The following is a 19,874-nucleotide window of genomic DNA, read 5'->3' as shown; positions in this document are numbered from 1 at the left end:
GGGCCGCAGTTTGGGGATGCCTGCATTAAGGGAACAAAGAAAATGACTCTTTGCTACACAGAAAATGGTTAGGGCCCCCTTCCTCAAAAAAGAGGAGAGTGGAGTTATGTGAACTAGAAGCTGAAAAGTGGCAGGCTGGGAAGTGTGAGAGAGAAAACCATGCCTGATTTCTGCTGGAACCCAAGGCTGCAGCTATGGGAGAAACAAGAGCCTTTTGGAGTGTTAATTCTGTGAACCCCTCCATTGCAGGCTCTGGTTGTGTGTGTGTGTGTGTGTGTAAATAGACCATATATCATAAAGACACCACAGTCTCCACTGTGCCTCATTTCCAAAAGCAAGCTGGAGCCTGGAATCCCTGGAATCACCACCTGGAAATTGGGGTGGCATACAACAATAAACTACTGTATGTGTCCCATATAGGCAAAGACCATTTTTGGATAACACTGGCTTGTGCCTTCCACAAGTGTCTGGTCTAATCAACAAAAATGTTAATAATAATAATTGCATCAGTCTTGTCATAAGGCAAATTTTTAAATTTTACATTGTAAAACTTTTATCTGTTTTTCTTTTATTTCCTGAAATCATAATTAAGAAGGAATATCAACAATAATTTCTGATTTTGGTCAAAGTCTTCTGGAGAGTTTTATACAAGTACTGCTGAAATGAATGAAAATACCCTTCCTTTCCCCCTTTTCCCCTTCCTTTGAATGGAACTTTTGTACAGGAAATATTCAAAGTACCAGTATATTCTTTCATTGCTTTCAATTATAAACGCATCTTAACCAAGGGTGATTTTTGTTATCTCATCCCAAGTCAGAAAAGTGTGGTGTTCATAGTTATACTTAGCTCTTGAGTGAGTATATTGTTGCCCAACTGGTACATAATGCTCCAATCTCTTAATCGTGGCTAAGAAATTCAGAATAAGCAGAGGGCATGTATTCCATTTCCCTCTTGCCTCTTGTTATTATCCTTACTGTTTGTCGGCTTAGTGTGAATTTGCACTGCTGTGACTGAGCATGGTTAATGCTGATTAAGGTTGCCATCATGTTTGAATTAGGTTTGCAGATCCTTTAGTTAAAAGCACTTGTTGAGATGTAACACCTAAACCCTTCATTAAGGCAACAATATGAGGCTGTGGACAACTCATGCCAAGGATGGGAAGAGGGAGAGAGTGCCTACAGGACTGGTAGCCTTATGCCTGCAGTGAATCCACATGGTAGGCAGGAAAATGGTCACTCCTCTTCTTCTTTTTCACAGAAAGCAAGAAAGATTTTCCATTTAGTTGTATGAATTCTAACAGTTGTGAAATAGTGGGAATTGGCCATTGTTTCATAAGGTTCATCAAGTCCTTTGATGACTGAATAGTAGCTTTGGTAGTTGTACAAAAGGCACCCAAATAGCGAGTGCATCAAGCTTTTTTATTTTATGCCATACTTTTTGATTGCTGCTGTTAACTTTCTTAATGTAGAGCAATAAATAGTAAATGCTAAATTATCCCGTTATAATCCGAACAGTCATCTAAGCCACTGAGTTTGGATTTGGTCCTAAATGATAACTGTTGCCTCTTAAATCGCCCATAGTCATTTCAGTTTCTCATCTCGTCTGACTGCTTTGCTTCTATTCATGTGATGTATTATCCACCCTTGCATTGCTGAAATCAATACAATCCTGAAAGGGATAAAGCCACAGTGGAACAGTTTATGGTCACATAATTTGTACATAGCCAAAGGAAACAATAGTAAATAGGTATGTAGTGCACTCTGTTTTCATGTTATTGATCTCGGAAAGTGTGTTTTCACCACATTTAAACAGCTGTACTTACCTTCATGTGTATTCATAAATCTACATTTGACAAATGCATGATTTCCAAAGGAAAACATTTCACTCACTAGAATATTGCTAGCAATCAAAATTATTGTAATGTCCCGAGGAAGATGAAAACAGGGTTTTCTTTTATTTGTTTGTTTACAGCTCCTGTAATTGTAGTCGTGTTTCTTTTAATGTGTCATAGTTTTGAACAGGAAGAATAAATGGCACTGCTATTTTAAGTATGCAATATAAAATGTAAAGGTATTTTTATGTGCCTATATGTAAATCATCCTGGGGGGAAATGCTTAGACAGTAGCATCAGATTTTTAGGTGCAAGTGCTGCATAGTATCAAAAGAACATTTTTGAGTCCAGTATTTAGACATATTGGGGTGGGAATGTTGGGTTTGCCCCACCAACAGAGACTCTGCTGCAGAGTCTACTGGTACCGTATGTTTCTGCCTCACCAGTTGAGTTGATCATGATTTCTCAGTAGCAAGGATACTAGGCATAGATCAAGGAGATATTGTTAAAAATTTGAGGGGATTTAATAATCCAACCATCAGTAAGATGTGGGAAGGAGAACAATGCTGAAATGGTGTTTTATTTGTGCATGTGAACATAGATGTATGCGTGTGAGTGCGGGCATGTAAGGCTAAATGAAAAATACCTTTTGATGTATTGTTTTCTCTCTGTGTGCAGGTGCTTGGTGCCAAGTTTATTATTTGTTGTTTTTAAAACATTGATTCTTGTTATTTTCAGTGTTTTGAGAGCAATAAAATGTCTTTAGAAGGTGGATTTCATGAGTCTTAATACTAATATCCCTGTTAGCCACAGCATAGATTCATTTGTTACCAGCGGGAATCTTTCTTGCAGGTTTAGGGAGATTAATATTCTGCTTTCATTTTGCTTTCAGTGCAGCAACCTTGGGGCCTGGCTTCTGGAACCTGATTAACTTGTATGCCATTATTTAGTGCCATGGAATGAATCTCTGAATAAATCAACTTCCTTTTTGTCTTTGACAGATGCAAGACAAAAGTCTACCCTGATGAACTACCAAACACAAGTGTCGTCATAGTATTTCATAATGAAGCCTGGAGCACTCTGCTTCGTACTATTTACAGTGTTATAAATCGGTCTCCACACTATCTACTTTCTGAGATTATCTTAGTAGACGACGCCAGTGAAAGAGGTATGAGTGAACAGAAAACAAATTATGATAAGGAATAAAAATTCCAGAATAATTTTCTGGCAAGGCGATAAGAATGTAAAATACTTTTTAAAAGAAAATGAAATCTGTTTACTTTGAAAATCTTGCATTGCTGTTAATCCTAGGTTTTATGGGGACAATGGCTAAAGTGGTGAAAAATGTGTACTCAAAGTCTATCAGATGCAGATGAGACTCCCTTTTGCCTGCTCAGTGGTAGTGAGGGAAAGTATCACCATTGTATCTGGGCAATGTTGTGGAGTGTCACTGTTCAGAGCATGTTGGGGTTTGTTGAATGCTGACCCCTGGAGTGAGCTAGAGAGACCCACTATAGCCCATGGTGAACACGTATTTTTACAGCCAAATGAACCATACCTGCTCTGTCTAGAGCTTCAATTTACAACTGACAATTGCTTGTCAAGTTTATATGGATGCTTCTCAGTTTGTGCATGCAGAGAATGTGGACAGAGTACAGGTGAAACTCGAAAAATTAGAATATTGTCGAAAAGTTCATTTACTTCAGTAAGTCAACTTAAAAGGTGAAACCAATATGGGAGATAGACTCATGACATGCAAAGCGAGATATGTCAAGCCTTTATTTGTTGTAATTGTGATGATTATGGCGTGCAGCTGAAGAAAACCCCAAATTCACAATCTCAGAAAATTAGAATAGTGTTTAGCTACTCAATCCATAACACCTGCAAAGGATTCCTGAGCCTTTAAATGGTCTCTCAGTCTGCTTCAGTAGGTATCACAATCATGGGAAAGGCTGCTGCCCTGACAGTTGTGCAGAAAGCCATCATTGAGACCCTCCATAAGGAGGGAAAGCCTATATTGGTTTCACCTTTTAAGCTGCATTACTGAAATAAATGACCTTTTCGACAATATTCTAATTTTTCAAATTTCACCTGTACTTGCAGAAGTGAGGCTGCCACATGCACACCCAGGCTTAGTAAATTTACCTGGTGGGACTTGCTCAGCAGGTAACAAATTGTTAATGCCACTCAGAAAAGGGGATTAACAATTTTAAAAGAATCTGTAGTAGGACAAGAGCTCTCCTCTTTGCAGAGGGGCAGTGTTGCGAGCGGGAGCCGTTTCCCGCACTAGGAGGGGAGCGTATTCGGCCCCCTGAGTCAGCCTATCCCTGCTGCCGCGCCAAGCCTCTCAACTGGCCAATAGGGCCAGCTGGGGGGCAGGGTCTGGCTGCATTTAAGCTGCTGTGGCAACGTTCAAGCCCCCAAGTCCTGTTATGTCCTGCTAAGGTGAACCTGGGACTAGTTGACCCATAGCTGACCAGCTACAGGCTGAGCACTCCTTATGACTGACCGTTCTCAAATGTACTATTTTGTGGGAGGGTTCTGAATGATGTAGTAGTAAGCCTGGCTACAGGTATTTCTGGATGAAACCAGTTATCTAGATCCTTTTTTAGGAATTCTGTCCTGTTTTTGTGATACATACTAGGTATGCATGCCCTTATATGGTTCTCCTGGACCTCTCAACAGATTTCCCTCTAGGATGGAAGAAGGAGGTCCCATTTTATGTGGTCTCCAAAGGTCTAAATTGTGTAAGGGGCCAGTGCTGCTGAAATGATTGTTCTCAATCACTCAGGTCACCTAAGGCCTTGCTATGTATTTGTGAGAGAAATTATATGGCTGTACTGTATAAGAAAGAATTACTCCTGAACTTTGGAATTCCTTCTCCCAGAAAACCTGCCCATGCAGAATTTTCTTTTGGCCTTTTGGAACATGGTGAAAACTATATTAAGAAGGCATTTGAAAATGCGGTAATTCCGCCTTCTTCCATCTCATAGGACCATACAGCTTTTTGTTACATATCAAATATGGAATATTTATTGTTTGGCTTGGATGTCTTAATGACAGAAAGACAGAGTATGGATGTTTTAATAGATAAATACCATATACATCAATACATTTTGTTTTGGCCAAATATTTCTTTTATTATTATTATTTCCTTCTGTTCTATCATAATGCCTTGCTCTTCTAAAGGAAGTACTTTCAGCAGCCAGCAACACTGGTTATATCTCTCTTTACATAGCTAAGGAAACATTATTATTTTGAAAAGTCAGTTGTTTCAAGTCTTCACAAACCTATTAAGTGCTACCTAAGATGTGCGGGAGAAGTAATTATGACCAGGAAAAGTATTTCAAGTGCTCCAGTGTGGGCGAGAGGCATAATTCCTCGTAGCTTCCCCCCACTTAAAAAAAGAGAGTAGCTAGCTATTGTCTCACCATAAAAATATGACCAGCATTTAGTTTGCTTCTTTACCAGAAGTGTTTTTTCTCATGCATTGGAAGGATTTTGGAGTCCCTCATGGACTTATGTGAGCCAAAGTATATTCTCCCTGTCTGTCTCTCATACAAGAAGCAGAGAAGGAGTCTGTATGTGTAGGATAAAGGTAAAGGTAAAGGCACCCCTGACCGTTAGGTCCAGTCGCGGACGATTCTGGGGTTGCGTGCTCATCTCGCTCTATAGGCCAAGGGAGCCGGCGTTTGTCCACAGACAGCTTCTGGGTCATGTGGCCAGCATGACTAAGGTGCTTCTGGCAAGCCAGAGCAGTGCACGGAAATGCTGTTTACCTTCCCACTGGAGCAGTACTTATTTATCTACTTGCACTTTGATGTGCTTTCAAACTGCTAGGTGGGCAGGAGCTGGGACCAAATAACAGGAGCTCACCCTGTCGCAGGGTTTTGAACCACCAACCTTCTGATCAGCAAGCCCTAGGCTCTGTGGTTTAGACCACAGTGCCATCCGCGGCCCACTATGTGTAGGATACCCATGCTAATTTACATCGCATAGCTGCAAGAGAGTGTGCCTTACATCTGTTCCACTTGGTGCTCTTTTTCAGGCTGTTACCCCACATGTTTATTCTCAATGACCTATGAAACAAACAGATGCTGTATTCACCTCAGCATTCACATAGTACTCTTTCTCTTTCTCCGCTGGCCTTATTTCCCTCCTTTATTCTGTGAATTGTCAATATGTCTCTCAGTAGCTTTTTGTTTCTTCCTTCAGAATCTTTTGACCTTTGCAAATGTGTTTATTAGAGTGTTGCAAGGAAGTCATGCTTTCAGAAAGCAGTGTGTGGCATCTTAACAACACAATTTCTATCCTGTGTTCCTTTCAGCCTCCAAATTTCACTTGAACAAACACTTTGTTGTATTCCCCACCCCCCACCCCCTAATTGCATTTGGCAGATTTTCTGAAGGTCCCATTAGAGAATTATGTGAAAAGTTTGCAAGTGCCAGTAAAAATCATTAGGATGGAACAGCGATCAGGACTCATCCGAGCTCGGCTTAGAGGAGCAGCAGCTTCCAATGGCCAAGTCATAACATTTCTGGATGCACACTGTGAATGCACTTTAGGCTGGTTGGAGCCCCTGCTGGCAAGAATCAAGGAAGACAGGTGAGAATTCAGAACTGATGCTGTATAGCTTTTGCACTGTGATAGCATCTACCAGGAGAGCTTTAATTAGAAGTAAGTTTGTTATAAACTTCTTCTTTCATAGTATTTCAGTTAGTTATGGGAAATGTCTTATGGGCTGATGCTGAAAATAGAAGTCTCAGCCAAGGCCTTTCTAGTCTTTTCTAGAACAAAAGTAGCCCCGCACATTTTTGGTTTGGCTCCATTGTTCAGCAAATTGATCTAACGAGACATGTCCTCCTGATTATTGTGACAGATCTGGTTGGCCCCATTGTTAATTATGGATTTAGAAAATGTATACCTAACTTGTCACAATCCTGAAGGTAGTTACAACAATTGACACACACACACACATACACACACACACACACACTGTCTTATACAAATAACTCCAGAAAATGCAGATGGCAGGCTTCCTACTTCTCTCTCATACAGGAGGGAATGTCCGCAACATAGAATCATAGTCTTTATGATGTGCAATAACTGTTGTTTTATCATCACCCAGATTGGGGTTCAAAAATTCAATTGACAAATACAGTTGGGAATTATGAACCGGAAGAAAATAACAACACTAACTTGCCCTAACTCACTACATATCATAGAGCATTGATCCTAAAAGATCTAGCCCATAGCACAAAAAGTATTATTTCTCCAAAGAGTTATCATAGAGGCAAGGTAATAGAAGCAGAGATAACAACAGCAAAGGCTAGCTTTATAATGAAATGCATACTAACTGGGTTGAATCCCCAGAACTAGTCAGAAGCCTTCAAAGCTAGAACTTTCTGGCACAGTTGAAACAACTTCCCTGTTAGCAGGCCCTGACCTTGGAGCAAAGTAGAAACAGATGGTGCCTCAACCCAATGAGATCATTCGAACTTCTGAGAAGTAGCTTCTATCCCAAGGCCAGCTTTCACCCAGATCTTTTGCTACCCTTCCACTTCACCAGCTACATGCCTTCAAAACAATATTGCTTGCAGGTCATACACGCAGACTCTCCCTGTTTTCCAGGGACGTCCCTGATTTAGAGAAACCACCCCAGTTTCTGTTTGGATCCTGGAATGTCCCACTTTTCCTTAGGATGTCTCTATTTTCATTGGAGAAATGTTGGAGGGTATGGAGTTATCCGACCCCCCCCCCCGAGCCGTCTGAAGACAATCCTGTATAGGGAAGTTTTTAAAAATGTTTTGTTATGTTTTTATATATGTTGGAAGCTGCCCAGAGTGGCTGAGGCAACCCAGTAAGATGTGTGGGGTGTAAATAATAAAATTATCATTACGTAATGGGACGTTCCTATTTTCATCAGAGAAATGTTGGAGGGGATGTACACGGAGTCCATAATCCTTGGCTCCATCCAATCTCTATAATTTTTGGATCCAGCCTACAAAGCACGAATAACATTTCTCGCTGTTCTTCCTGTGGCTTCCTACTGTTAATTACATTGTCAGAATAATTTGTCATCCTTGTTTTCATTTTTACAGTTTGTATTATACACACACTATTTCTCTGGTTTGTATTCTTCTCATTAGGTTAAAGATGACAAAAATGTATGTTTCTGGTTGTTTTCTAGCTGATAGACCTGCACACACAAAAATTATTTCATTTTTCTGTCCAGACCAATACAGCTGCAATTTAGACATTTATTGACCACCCATTAACAATGCCCTCTGGGCTGTTCACACAAACTCCAAACAATAACGAAGTTGAAACATTAAAATCAATGCAATATCCACAGAAAAGCTGGCACAAGCAGCATAAAATCATTCTTGAATTAATGAGTTTAAAAGCCAGACAAACAAATACCATTTTTTTATTAAACTGATGGGGGGGAATGGAAGCTGTACAGTTTGCTTTGTTAGCTGCACAGAACTATTCATCAGTAATATGTGAGCAGAGCAGATTATTTTAAAGGCGGAGTGGAAAGCACATAATGTGGAGGAAGTTACGTGTGTTGGAATCCCATTGAACTCAAAGGAACATAGTAGGCTAGTGCTTTAATGTGCTGTGGATAGTACTTATAGCATATGCACTTCAAAACAGCAGCCTTGTTCATGAGGGCTTTCTGCTTCTAGAACATGCATAAGGAACCTGTAGCATTCCAGCTCTCATCAACCCCAGCCAACATAGCCAGTGTTGAAGTATGGTGGGAGCTGCTCTCTCACAACATCAGGAGGACCACACATTATCCATTCCTGCTCTAGAAGCACGGCTCTGTGTATGTAATCAGATTTTAACCATCAGCAGCTGAATTTAACCATCTAGATTCCCTTTATTCTACCAAATGGATGATTATTGAGGGCTCTGTGAATGCAGGCCTGGCAATAGTGCACATGCGTATTTGGGGCCAGAGAGATTACCTTGCATGGAAAATTACCTGCTTGCATATTTACTTTTTGTTTTATAGAAAGATTGTTGTTTGCCCAATTATTGATGTGATCAGCGATGACACTTTTGAGTATATGGCTGGGTCAGACATGACTTACGGAGGTTTTAACTGGAAACTTAATTTTCGTTGGTATCCTGTTCCCCAGAGAGAGATGGACAGAAGAAAAGGAGACAGAACATTGCCTGTGAGGTAAGAGGTAGGGACAAAGAATGTTTTTTGTTTTTGTTTTTATCACTTGTTGTGTATGTACAAGAAGTATCAGTGTGTGGACTTATAATTCAGGTTAGATTCATGCAAAAAGTGTAATGTATCATGTAGAAGAATACAAGATTTACCGTATATTCCAGCGTATAAGACAACTGGGCGTATAAGACGACCCCCAACTTTTCCAATTAAAATATAGAGTTTGGGATGTACTCGCTGTATAAGAAATACGACCCGGCGTATAAGAAGACCCCCGACTTCTGAAAAGATTTCCCTGGGTTAAAAAGTAGTCTTATACGCTATCAACGTGATAGTCCATGAAACACAATAAGAACCAAGAATATAGTTACGGTTGTCTTATACTCTTGACATTTTAAAGCTATTTTCTTTAAGCATTCTTGGAAAAGGGTACAGTTCAACAGCAGAACATCTGCTTTGCATGCATAAGACCCTAGGTTCAGTCCCTGGCATTTCTAAATTGAGCTGGGAAATAAATTATGGAGAGTAGCATCCGCTGTGGTCAGTGTTGACAGAACTTAGATCTACCAATGTACTGTTTTAGTTAGCTGTTTCCTATGTTCTTGTATTTGAGGGCATGTTCTTTTTGCTAGTTTAAAAACAGGAACGTTAGGAAGAGGATATATTCCTTTAAGCAAACATAATCTGAAAGATACAGGTTTTGAACGTATGAGTGTCTCCTGAGAATCTTAATAGATAGCCCTTTGCCTGACTCTGCAAGGAGTAAGTCCATTTGTGGAAAAGGATTTTGTAATGTTTTTGCTGGTGGAGGAACCTGAAGGAGAATTTCTGAAGATGATTTCACAACATAAATTGGTTTATAGGCGGTCAATCAGATACTCTGATCCCAAGTTGAGAAGCACTTTAAGGTCAGTAGCAGCCCATTGAAAATGGACCGATAGCCAGTTCAGGTGTTGCAGCACTGGTGAGATGTGTTGCCCACTCATCCCCAAGTTAGTATTCTCATAGCTGAACACTGCAATGTTTGAACCATATACAAAATATACTTATATATTGGCCCAGCTGGAGAATTATAGTGCATAGTGATGATCCAGGTCAGGGCCACAACTGGGGGCAGAAGGTTAAATGCCATTACACACACACACACACACAGAGAGAGAGAGAGAGAGAGAGAGAGAGAGAGAGACAGACAGACAGACAGACAGACAGACAGACAGACAGACATGGCTGGGATTTTGATATTTGTCCAAAAACAACAACCCTGCACTTTAGGATGGAGCTACATGATTAATCCTTGCATTGCTTGACCCATAAGAAGAAGAAGAGTTTGGATTTGATATTCCGCTTTATCACTACTCGAAGGAGTCTCAAAGCAGCTAACATTCTCATTTCCCTTCCTCCCCCACAACAAACACTCTGTGAGGTGAGTGGGGCTGAGAGACTTCAAAGAAGTGTGACTAGCCCAAGGTCACCCAGCAGCTGCATGTGGAGGAGCGGGGAAGTGAACACGGTTCCCCAGATTATGAGTCTACCGCTCTTAACCACTACACCACACTGGCTCTCTACTGGGGGTTGTATTCATCCAACTTTTACTCAGCATACACCTGTTGAAATTGATGGCCATGACCAACTTAAATCCATTTATTTCAGTAGGTCTGTTCTGTGTTTTAAAGTTAGTTGAATACTGTCCTGTGCTCCTACTCTAGCCACACTGGGGAAAGGGATAAAGCAGTACATTATATTCCTTGGAGAGAGGGGAGAAGGAAGTGCTTGGTGAGCAGTCTTGCACTCAACCAGACTTGGATAAGACCTTTTATCTTTAATTGGCAGTCTTGCATACAGTAATCCCTAAAGTAATCAACTTCCAATTTTAAGGGATTTAATACATTCAGTATATGGCTGCCTCCATAAGCTTTCATTTTAAAAAAAGCACTTTTTTTAGTCCTCAGCATTCCAGGGATTTTTATTTTATTTTTGGAAAACATAACTACGCTAAGAAGTCTGTAACCCAACCACAGCAAAATAACCCAAGGGTACTTAAAAATGTCAATATTTTCATCAAAATGATATGTGCTTGTGGACCTGGCTAATGATTTTGAGTATTTGGGGCTGTCATCTCTGTGTTGTTATTGCCTTTTTAATGTTGACGTTTTTCAGTGAACTTCTGACAAGCATTGGAAAGAATGTAATTAGTCAAAGTATGGGTAACTTCAGTGTGCATTGAAAAAAAGCCATTTAATCTGTATAGCCTGTGATCTGTAAGGAATAAATTAGATGTATATCTTTAAATGTGTTTGGGAATCCCGTTCTCCCCAGTTCAAGTAGTTTATCGTGACTTTCATTTGGAAGCAGTTTTTGAGCCCAGTTCCAATAGTTTCCCCAGAGTATGCATGCATATACACAAACATACACAAGGTGTTGGAAGGAAGGTGGTGTTACACAAATGTTCGCTGACAAAAGGTGAGATTTGCATTTGAGCACATGTTGTGTACATGGAATGATAGGAGAGAAGAGAGGACTGGTAATTAAGGCTTTATCATACACCTTCAACTACCTTAAAATTTCCCATCCTTGTGTTGTGTATTCATCAGGGATGGTGCATGAGGAGAAGATGAAGAGGGAATGGCACCCTACTGGCATTTGCCAGAATAGGGAAGGGCATTGGTGAATTCAGAGGTGAACTGGTGGTTTGGCAGCATCTGTGCCACCCAGAATACCAACTCACAGGTTTCCTGACCTTGCTAACAGTTCTCCCCATCCCAGCAAATGCAAATCCACTTGCCTTCATGTGCTTTAGTTCATGGGTAGGCAAACTAAGGCCCACGGACCGGTCAGGGCTTTAGTTCATGGGTAGGCAAACTAAGGCCCACGGGCCGGATCAGGCCCAATTGCCTTCTGGATCCGGCCTGAGAACGGTCCAGGAATCACTGCGTGGATCACCAGCGTGCACGTTCTTTCCCTCTGCCTCCCTCTCCCTCACACGGCAGTGGTGGTGGCGTCTCCTCCCTCCCTCCTGCCTTCTCCCTGCCCTGCCTAGAGGAGGAAGGGGGCTGGGCTTTGTTGGTGCCAGCAGCAGCAGCACTCGAGTGGCTGCCATTTTAAGCAGCCCCTCTCTGGAGCCCTTTCACGCACTGCTCATCGTCCCGCCGCTGCCGCCAGACACAAGTAAGCAGCCACTGGGGCTCATGGTGCTCTTGCATCATCCCCCCCCCCAAAAAAATATAGTCTGACCCCCACTCCAAGGTCTGAGGGGCAGTGGACAGGCCCCCAGCTGAAAAAGTTTGCTGACCCGTTTTAGGTGGTCTGGAAGCCCCTGTAGGTCAGATTTAATACAGACATACTGCAGCTAGTTTAACTGCACAAGTAACTGTTACTTGCATGTCCAGTGAACTCTGGATGATGTCATTATCTCTATGAATGAACACCAATAGAGAGATGTCTTACTCAAGTCTCCTCTTCCCATGTTACACGCAGATTTCTTTCATGAGCAGTTATTTGCACAGCTAAGCTGGCAGCAGTGATCCCTGCAATGGTTCTGTCAATCAGTCCCCAGCAGCTTCATAATACAGTATTTTATACAGTAACGTCTTAAAGGTATCCAGCGCCGTGGTGCAAGAATCCTCTGGCACCCCCCTCCCCACAGCGGCAGTAGCGCATGACTGAGGATGGCAGAGATGGAGGATGGCGGAGCCTGGATGGCACGCACCGCCTTGCAGGGGGCTGGCCTGGGTGCAGAGCCCACCTCCCGCAGAGGGGGCTGCTCGGCCTCCCTCCCTGGACCAGCCCCTCTTTGGTGCCTCCCTCCAGCGGCCGCTCCGGGACGCGGCGGTGGCGCGCGGCCACTGAGCTTCCTCCATGAAGCAGAATCAGCAAGACTCCTGCCTAGAGTGGCAGCAGGCGTGTGGTGCCACTCTAGGCAGGAGTCTCACTGATTCTGCTTCATGGAGGAAGCTCAATGGCCGCACGCTACTGCTGCCGTTGGGGGTGGGGGCCGCGGCAGCAGCTGCTCCCAGACACCAGCCGTTCAGCGCCCCTTCGTGCCCCTGGTGCCTTGCGCTACCCAGCCCGGGCCTAGAGATGGCCCTGATTTTATACATCCCTAATTTGCAACAATATAGGAGGGATCAAAATGTGCTCAATTTTAAGAAGCACAGTTCTGGTTCTTTATGTCCACTTGTGGAGACAATGAGTTATATCCAACAAAGTAATAAACAAAGTAGCCCATTGGGTCTTTTCTGAGTATGACTAACGTTGGCTTTCACCCAATGGAATTCAGTTTCATTTGGGGGGGGGTGTCGAGCAGAAGTCGTCATTGTGTGCCTTAGGAATAACAAGCAGCTGATTTGTCATCTTGTATTGTGAGATTATTAAGGAGCTGAAGCAATAGACGTATCAGCCTTTGCTAGAGTTTCTATAATTTATGGCAAAGGTTAATTAATTCAGTGTCTGCATTGTAAAAGCCTGCAGGTAATTGTCATCTAAGATAGTTGTAAGAGAGAACTGAGTATAATCTGTTCGTTTGAAAGGAACTTGATATATAGAGCATTTATCATATCTGCATTGAACAGAAGCTATGAGAAGTAATTTTAAAGAGTAATTAGTGGTACTTAATGTTGCAAATAAAGATTCAAAATTCAGTTCAAGCAAATTAAATGCTATTTCAAATTAAATTCAAGCCTATATGGTCCGTTGCTATTTAACATCAATTTTCCCTTATCTTATTCTTCTTTACCTGGAAACAAAGTCTGCAGTCACCAAATCATGTACATTTTAAATAGCCTTATTAAAGGCACTGGACCTTCTCTGAAGGATGCTGCTTATTTTTTCCTGAAATAGCTGCAAAGCAGTCAATTGCAGCGTAAACAGAAGAGCCATATCTATTACTGATTTAGAAGTCAGGGTTGCACAATCTCAGAACATAATGTGAATGTGGTGAAGGGGCATCTGTGGATATGTTCAATAAACGAGGTCAGTGCCTGAAAAAAGTGCCTGTTTAGCAGATTGTATGGTTTCTTATTCAGCCCTGACATAAACCCATATTGTTTATAGACAGATGGACACTGGGCCTTACTGTCCATGGATCGTGGATAAAACATCATATTATTAACTTAGAAACCAAAAGGTGAGAATACTAGAAACTGAATCACCCATTCTGATATAAAATGAATGCCACATCAATATCTCAATGTAATAACATTTTAAAATAGTTTATCATTGTGAATAAGTCATCCAGACAACGAGATGGTTCTTTCTGCCCTTTCAATATCTGTATGTCTATCTCTTCCAGGATAGTCTACTCCATTTCCCCAGGCTTTCCATTTTCTCCCTTTTTCAACAGTATTCATTGGCCTGTTTTCTGTTTTCTTTTCTTATTGGGGTTTCTGGCTCCTTAGACAGGCATGGTTCATGGAAGCTATAGGGCATGTCTAAGAAGGCTCCCTGTTCCATCTGAGCCTTGCTTGAGCATCAGCGTTTTCCTGAGCTCTGACATATTCTTACATTTTGGTTACTCCTTAGTCTTGATTCTGACTTGCTCCTTTCTCCTCCCTCCTGTTTTGTGTCATGGCGCTGTCACTGTCTCCAGTCTTGGCTAGTTCCACATCTCTTAGGTCCAGGGTTACTTCAGGTTGCTACCAATAGCCCAGCCCTTACAGGGGCACAGCAGGTATCATCATCATCATCATGATTTTGTTTGTATGCTGCCTTTCCACAAAAAGAATCATGCTCACAGCAAAGAAACCAGAAGTAAATATCAAAAAGTACTCAGAGGTAATAAGCCCAGTCTGGGGAATGCCTTCTGCTCTCTGAGAGTAATGCAACCCTATATATTCAAAATGACAAGTGAAGTAAAAACAAGCTCATCAAAATGCAGCATGTAAGTTCAGTTGCATCACCCTATGGTTATTGGTTGTGATGGTGTTGCAGAAATAAAATGAGCAGTTCCCTCTGCTTGACCACTGTCCCATCGGGACAGAAACTGAAGGGCTTGAGGCATACTGTCAGAGCTCCAGTTTTGAGACTTCTTGTACCTTACACCCTCTCATTCACATGCATGAGCCTTTTGCTTTTATTACTTCGGATCAACATGTGCAATGAAGGGTCAGTGTTTACACCTAAGACCCAAGTGCTAAGACATAGGCGGTATGCTTTCCATCCATTGGTCTTTGGCTTCATTGTTGCTTCCCTGTAGACCAGTTTCATGGCTATAGGTTATATGTGAGCAGAGGGCCCTCATACATACAAGTCATACCTCTCAAAAAGGGAGGGAAGCAATCATGCAAATAAGATTTCTCTGTGATTAGTTATTCATGGGAAGCACCAGCTCATAAATGCCATTATCTGAATGGTGTGTGGGTGTGTGTGGGTGTGTGTGTGTGTGTGTGTGTGTGTGTGTGTGAGAGAGAGAGAGAGAGAGAGAGAGAGAGAGAGAGAGAGAGAATGGTCCCCATGTCTTCAAGCCAGCAAACAATTCCACCCTTGGGTACTGCTGCTGCATAAACCATAGCTCAAAATCTTCTAGAGCTCTCATCTAGGAGAAAATTGCTTCCCCCTATTCTATCAGCTACAGTATTGTGGTTTTAGATCCATGTACAAGAAATTACTTTGCTGATTAATCTAGAAAATAGAACTGTGTGGCCATGTAACTTATCAAAAGCCTACAACCCGAGGAACTCAGTTCAAGCTTAAGACATAAAGGAAAATAGTTGCATGCAGTTCCCAGTTATGAATCAAAAATAATGAGCAGAATTAAATGGAATAATACAGGTTCTTGGGGAAAATTTGAGTGCATATGTTCCATTGAAACCATTGAATAATTCACAAGAAGTAATTATTCATCTTGCATGTGTGCTTGCACACACACACACACACACACACACACACACACACACACTTGCAATAGAAGTCTTTTGACTTCAACTATCATGCAAAGAAGGAAAACAGCACATTTCTCGCTCCCTACATCCTGTTTGGTTTCTGCTTCCTGCATCCCACTTTAAACAGTGGATACCTGAAAAAGGATTGCCTAGACAATCATGGAGACAAAAGAAGAAACCAGTCTAACCTGCTCTGGTATCAAATATACAATGCATACATTGTGATAAATCAATGGAATATATTCAATAACAATCAAATGACTTAAGGCTGATTACTGCATTCTCAGCTCCTCAGTTATGCACTTTAGAGTACCTGTTTATAATACCCAACAGAATCAAGTAATCAGATCATTGGAATAAAGCATCCATCCTTCATTCTTAAGCTTCTATGATGGGTTTTTGTTTTTGTTTTAAAAGTGGAACCAATACATATTTATTGCAGAGTATACACCTCTAAACAGATTTTAAAGAAAATTGATTTAAACTTTTTAAATATATATATATATAAAGTATAATGGATAATGTCAGGGATTCAGACAGTATTGTTTGTATAAACCAGCACACTAACTGGATTTGCCTCTTGCAAAATTTTACTGCCCACCAGTTTTATGAGCACTCTCAAGATGGAGTCAAATACATCAAAAGTCTTGCCCCTAAATATGTCATATTTTATTTAGGTTATTTTAGAAGAGGAGTATAGAAACCCAATACAGTATTCCATTGGCATAAAATATAATATGATCTACATATATAAATTAAAAGCAGCTTTTATCATGCATGGAGTATTTGGCCAGTTTTTGGAATGTATTCTAAATGCATGCATCATTTATTGAAGTATGAAGATTTCTGTTTTTTATGTCCACTGCCCCGGAACCCATATGTGGATAAAGGTGCAGTTTAGGTGTCTTAAATAAAGAAATAAATGACCAGAAATTGCATGTGCAGGCAATCGAAACTATGATGCCTAATTATGCACTTCAGCTTATAGTAAATAGAATATAATTATGTCTAAAGTGTATGGAGGATATGTGCTATAGTTTCGCTTATTAAATTCCACAAAGCATACTTTCAAAAAAAAAAATCCTTTTCCTTTCTGTTTTTGTTTTGTTTTTCAACTAGGACCCCTACTATGGCTGGTGGCCTATTTTCTATTCACAGAAACTACTTTGAAGAGATAGGAACTTACGATGCAGGAATGGATATCTGGGGTGGAGAGAATCTTGAAATGTCTTTTAGGGTAATTTTCTATTTTACTTCCTTTTCTGATAACTGGCACGATTATTCTGTGGTTTTTTTTTTTAAAAAAAATGTTATCGTTTACAATAAGGGTACTTTTTACTTGTTTTAGCCACATTGCAATTTTTGATTTGAAGCTACATTTTTAGAGTTGTGGGTTTTTATTTTCTTTGGATGCGATATATGACTATTTGGAAGCTCTGCCTTCTTGAAAATTGTGTTTTATTAATTCATTTGTTTATATTATCAAAGCTTTCACTCAAATAATTAATTATAACAACATACCGGTATTGAAAAGCATCAAGCTTCTTTGGCTGTAGCTTCCAAATGTTTTTTGTCATGAATTTGCAAAAATAATAATAATGGGGTTCTAAAATTGTGCTTTCCAAATGAGGATCATTATTACAAAGGAATTTAATTTAATTCATGTCCTGGAGCAAACTGACTTAATCTCAGTCATTTGTATGTTTACTGCCCAGGACAAAAATGAAATGGAAATTTTCATGGAAATTTCTTTATTTTGTAAATAATCTTAGTAAATGCATGAAAACTAGAAAACCGAACTCTAGTAGATAACCTGGAAAGTGGAAAGATATGATAAATTATTCAATATACAATCTTGTGCTGCATTATTTAGAATTGGTTTGCATCTGATAGGATAGGTTAGCTCTCGTACATGCCTCTCATAGCAGAACTAATTGCCTATTATATGTAGAGGAAGACTAAGGAACCTTTCTGAGCCCAAGGGCCGGATTCCAGCATGGGTGGGACCAATAAAAAGTACATACATACACTCCCCATCTCTCCAATGTTTCTCTACTGGTAGAGTGGAATACACACACAACCTAACTCATTGCTTGGAAGGCAGTAACTATCCACCCCTCCTGACTGCTGATAGCTCAAAATATCTCTTATCCCCTGCATGCTTCTTTCTGGGACACAAAGGCAGCATAATTTCATCTTCCATGCAAGGCACAAATCTCATCCTTTTTAATTTCTTACATCTCTGTTTTATGGAGCCAGGAAAGGCACGGGAACATAGAGCATTTGCTGCCACCACTCCTCCCTGCTGTCACCGGCTCCTGGCTACTAAATGGGGCAGCACTACATTAGATGAGTTGGGAAAGGATGGAAACATCCACTCTGTCTTAAAGTTTCTGACAACCTGTGGAAACTTCCAGTGGCTTGAAATTTATTGCAAGCAATGTTGCCAGAGATGGAAAGGTGCCAAATTCAAGCAAAGCTGATAGCACTGATGGGAGTCAATATCATAGGGCAGATCAAAATGAAAACCACACAGGGAGGAGAGATAGATCCCATCCACCCACAATCAATACTTGGGAGAGGACATAGCAGCCAACCTCTCACCCCATATAGTATCAGCTTTGGACATGCACCAAAGTAGTAGGAGTCTTTTGGCTTTCCAGTGTCTCCCAGCTTAGCCCAAAGCAAGTGGATAATATTTTCCTTCAGAGGGAATACACAATAATTCACCTAGTTCATACTTGGGAGCACTGGAAATCTGATTCTGAGTAACACCCAACCCACTGTAAGCTGACTGCATGGCTAGAATGTTGTGCATGTTTAATTCTCACGGAAAGCAATAGAATTCAAAATGCTTTATATTTGGGCTATTCTTTTAATAGATTCTGAATGTTTACAACTGACATTTTTGCTAATGTGTGGGCGAGAATTTCTGAACGTAACTATTATGTAGGTTTAAACTCTTAACCAGAGATCATCCATGGGGAAACCTAGACATGCAGCTCACCCCTCTTAACCACTCTAATGTAGGGCAGTACACACACATACACACAATATTGCATTGAATGTTGTGGTTAAATCTTCCTTTAATTAAAAAACCTTTGCTGTGTACATGCCTAAATCCATATTCCTGGTTATGTTCCCTGCTAATCACTTGATTGGTAGATCCCTGGCTTTAGAGGAGGAACTGTGCTTTTGATAGGCAGAGTGTTACAGTAGGATAGGTTCCCAAGGATTATCTCCTGGAACTAGCAATGAGAAGCAGTGACTCATCTATTCTTTGGCTACGTTCCCCACCCCCTCTTGTCACAAGATGTAGCTAATCCTGTATCTTATTATAGCTAATCCTAAACTGATGTGCTTGGAAGGTTAGAGTTTATATCCTGCTGTTGAGCTTTTTTACTGAGGTTCGGAATTCTTGCAGCACAATTATTCACAGAATTTTAACTTTATTTCAGATGCTGTACTTCAAACAAAATAACTGGCATTTTAGGGTTTGCTTTTTAAGAGGACTTTAGTTGGGATGCAAAACAGTTTCTGAAAGATGTGTGCAAACTTGTGTTCCTTTTTTTTTAATAAAAAAAATCCTACCTAAGAGACAATGGAAATTATCAAAACTTAACACTATAGGATGCAGGCATAAAGCATCTGAATTAGGATGGGTTATTTCACTAAACTATTAACTGAAAGGGGCATGCAGCTTTGGTATGTGGAGCCTTGCTTATTCACAGTCTAATGCAATGTAAGACTGGATAGGCTACTATTATTTTTTAAAAAATTAATTTCTATACTGCCCTTCAAAGATCACAGGACTGTTTACAACATAAAATGCCTAGAGAAGCCTATGTTAGAGTAAAGATTGAACTGGACAGGTTTATTCTGTGAGTGTGTGCCTGACCTCATGGCCATTGTGGACCTGGGCAGTAGGGTGCATAGAGGGCAGATGAATACAAAGAGGCATGTATTGGGTTCAAATTAG

At 40.7% G+C, this 19,874-nt stretch overlaps 1 protein-coding gene across 2 annotated transcripts in view; it reads left to right on the top strand.

Annotated features, from left to right (window-relative positions):
- GALNT13 (polypeptide N-acetylgalactosaminyltransferase 13) overlaps window positions 1-19,874 on the top strand; it is a 142,775-nt gene that overhangs the window by 70,777 nt on the left and 52,124 nt on the right. For both annotated transcript variants that reach the window (XM_035131738.3, XM_088661239.1), the window contains exons 4-7: window positions 2,833-2,999; window positions 6,229-6,436; window positions 8,856-9,026; window positions 17,015-17,132. In XM_035131738.3, coding sequence (XP_034987629.1) covers window positions 2,833-2,999; window positions 6,229-6,436; window positions 8,856-9,026; window positions 17,015-17,132 — 664 coding nt within the window. The remainder of the gene's footprint in view (window positions 1-2,832; window positions 3,000-6,228; window positions 6,437-8,855; window positions 9,027-17,014; window positions 17,133-19,874) is intronic.

This window comes from Zootoca vivipara, chromosome 1 (assembly GCF_965207765.1).
Source record: "Zootoca vivipara chromosome 1, rZooViv2.hap1.1, whole genome shotgun sequence".
NCBI lineage: Eukaryota > Metazoa > Chordata > Lepidosauria > Squamata > Lacertidae > Zootoca > Zootoca vivipara.
The sequence above is the reverse complement of the archived record's forward strand: the minus strand, read 5'-3'. Positions and strand labels throughout refer to the sequence as shown.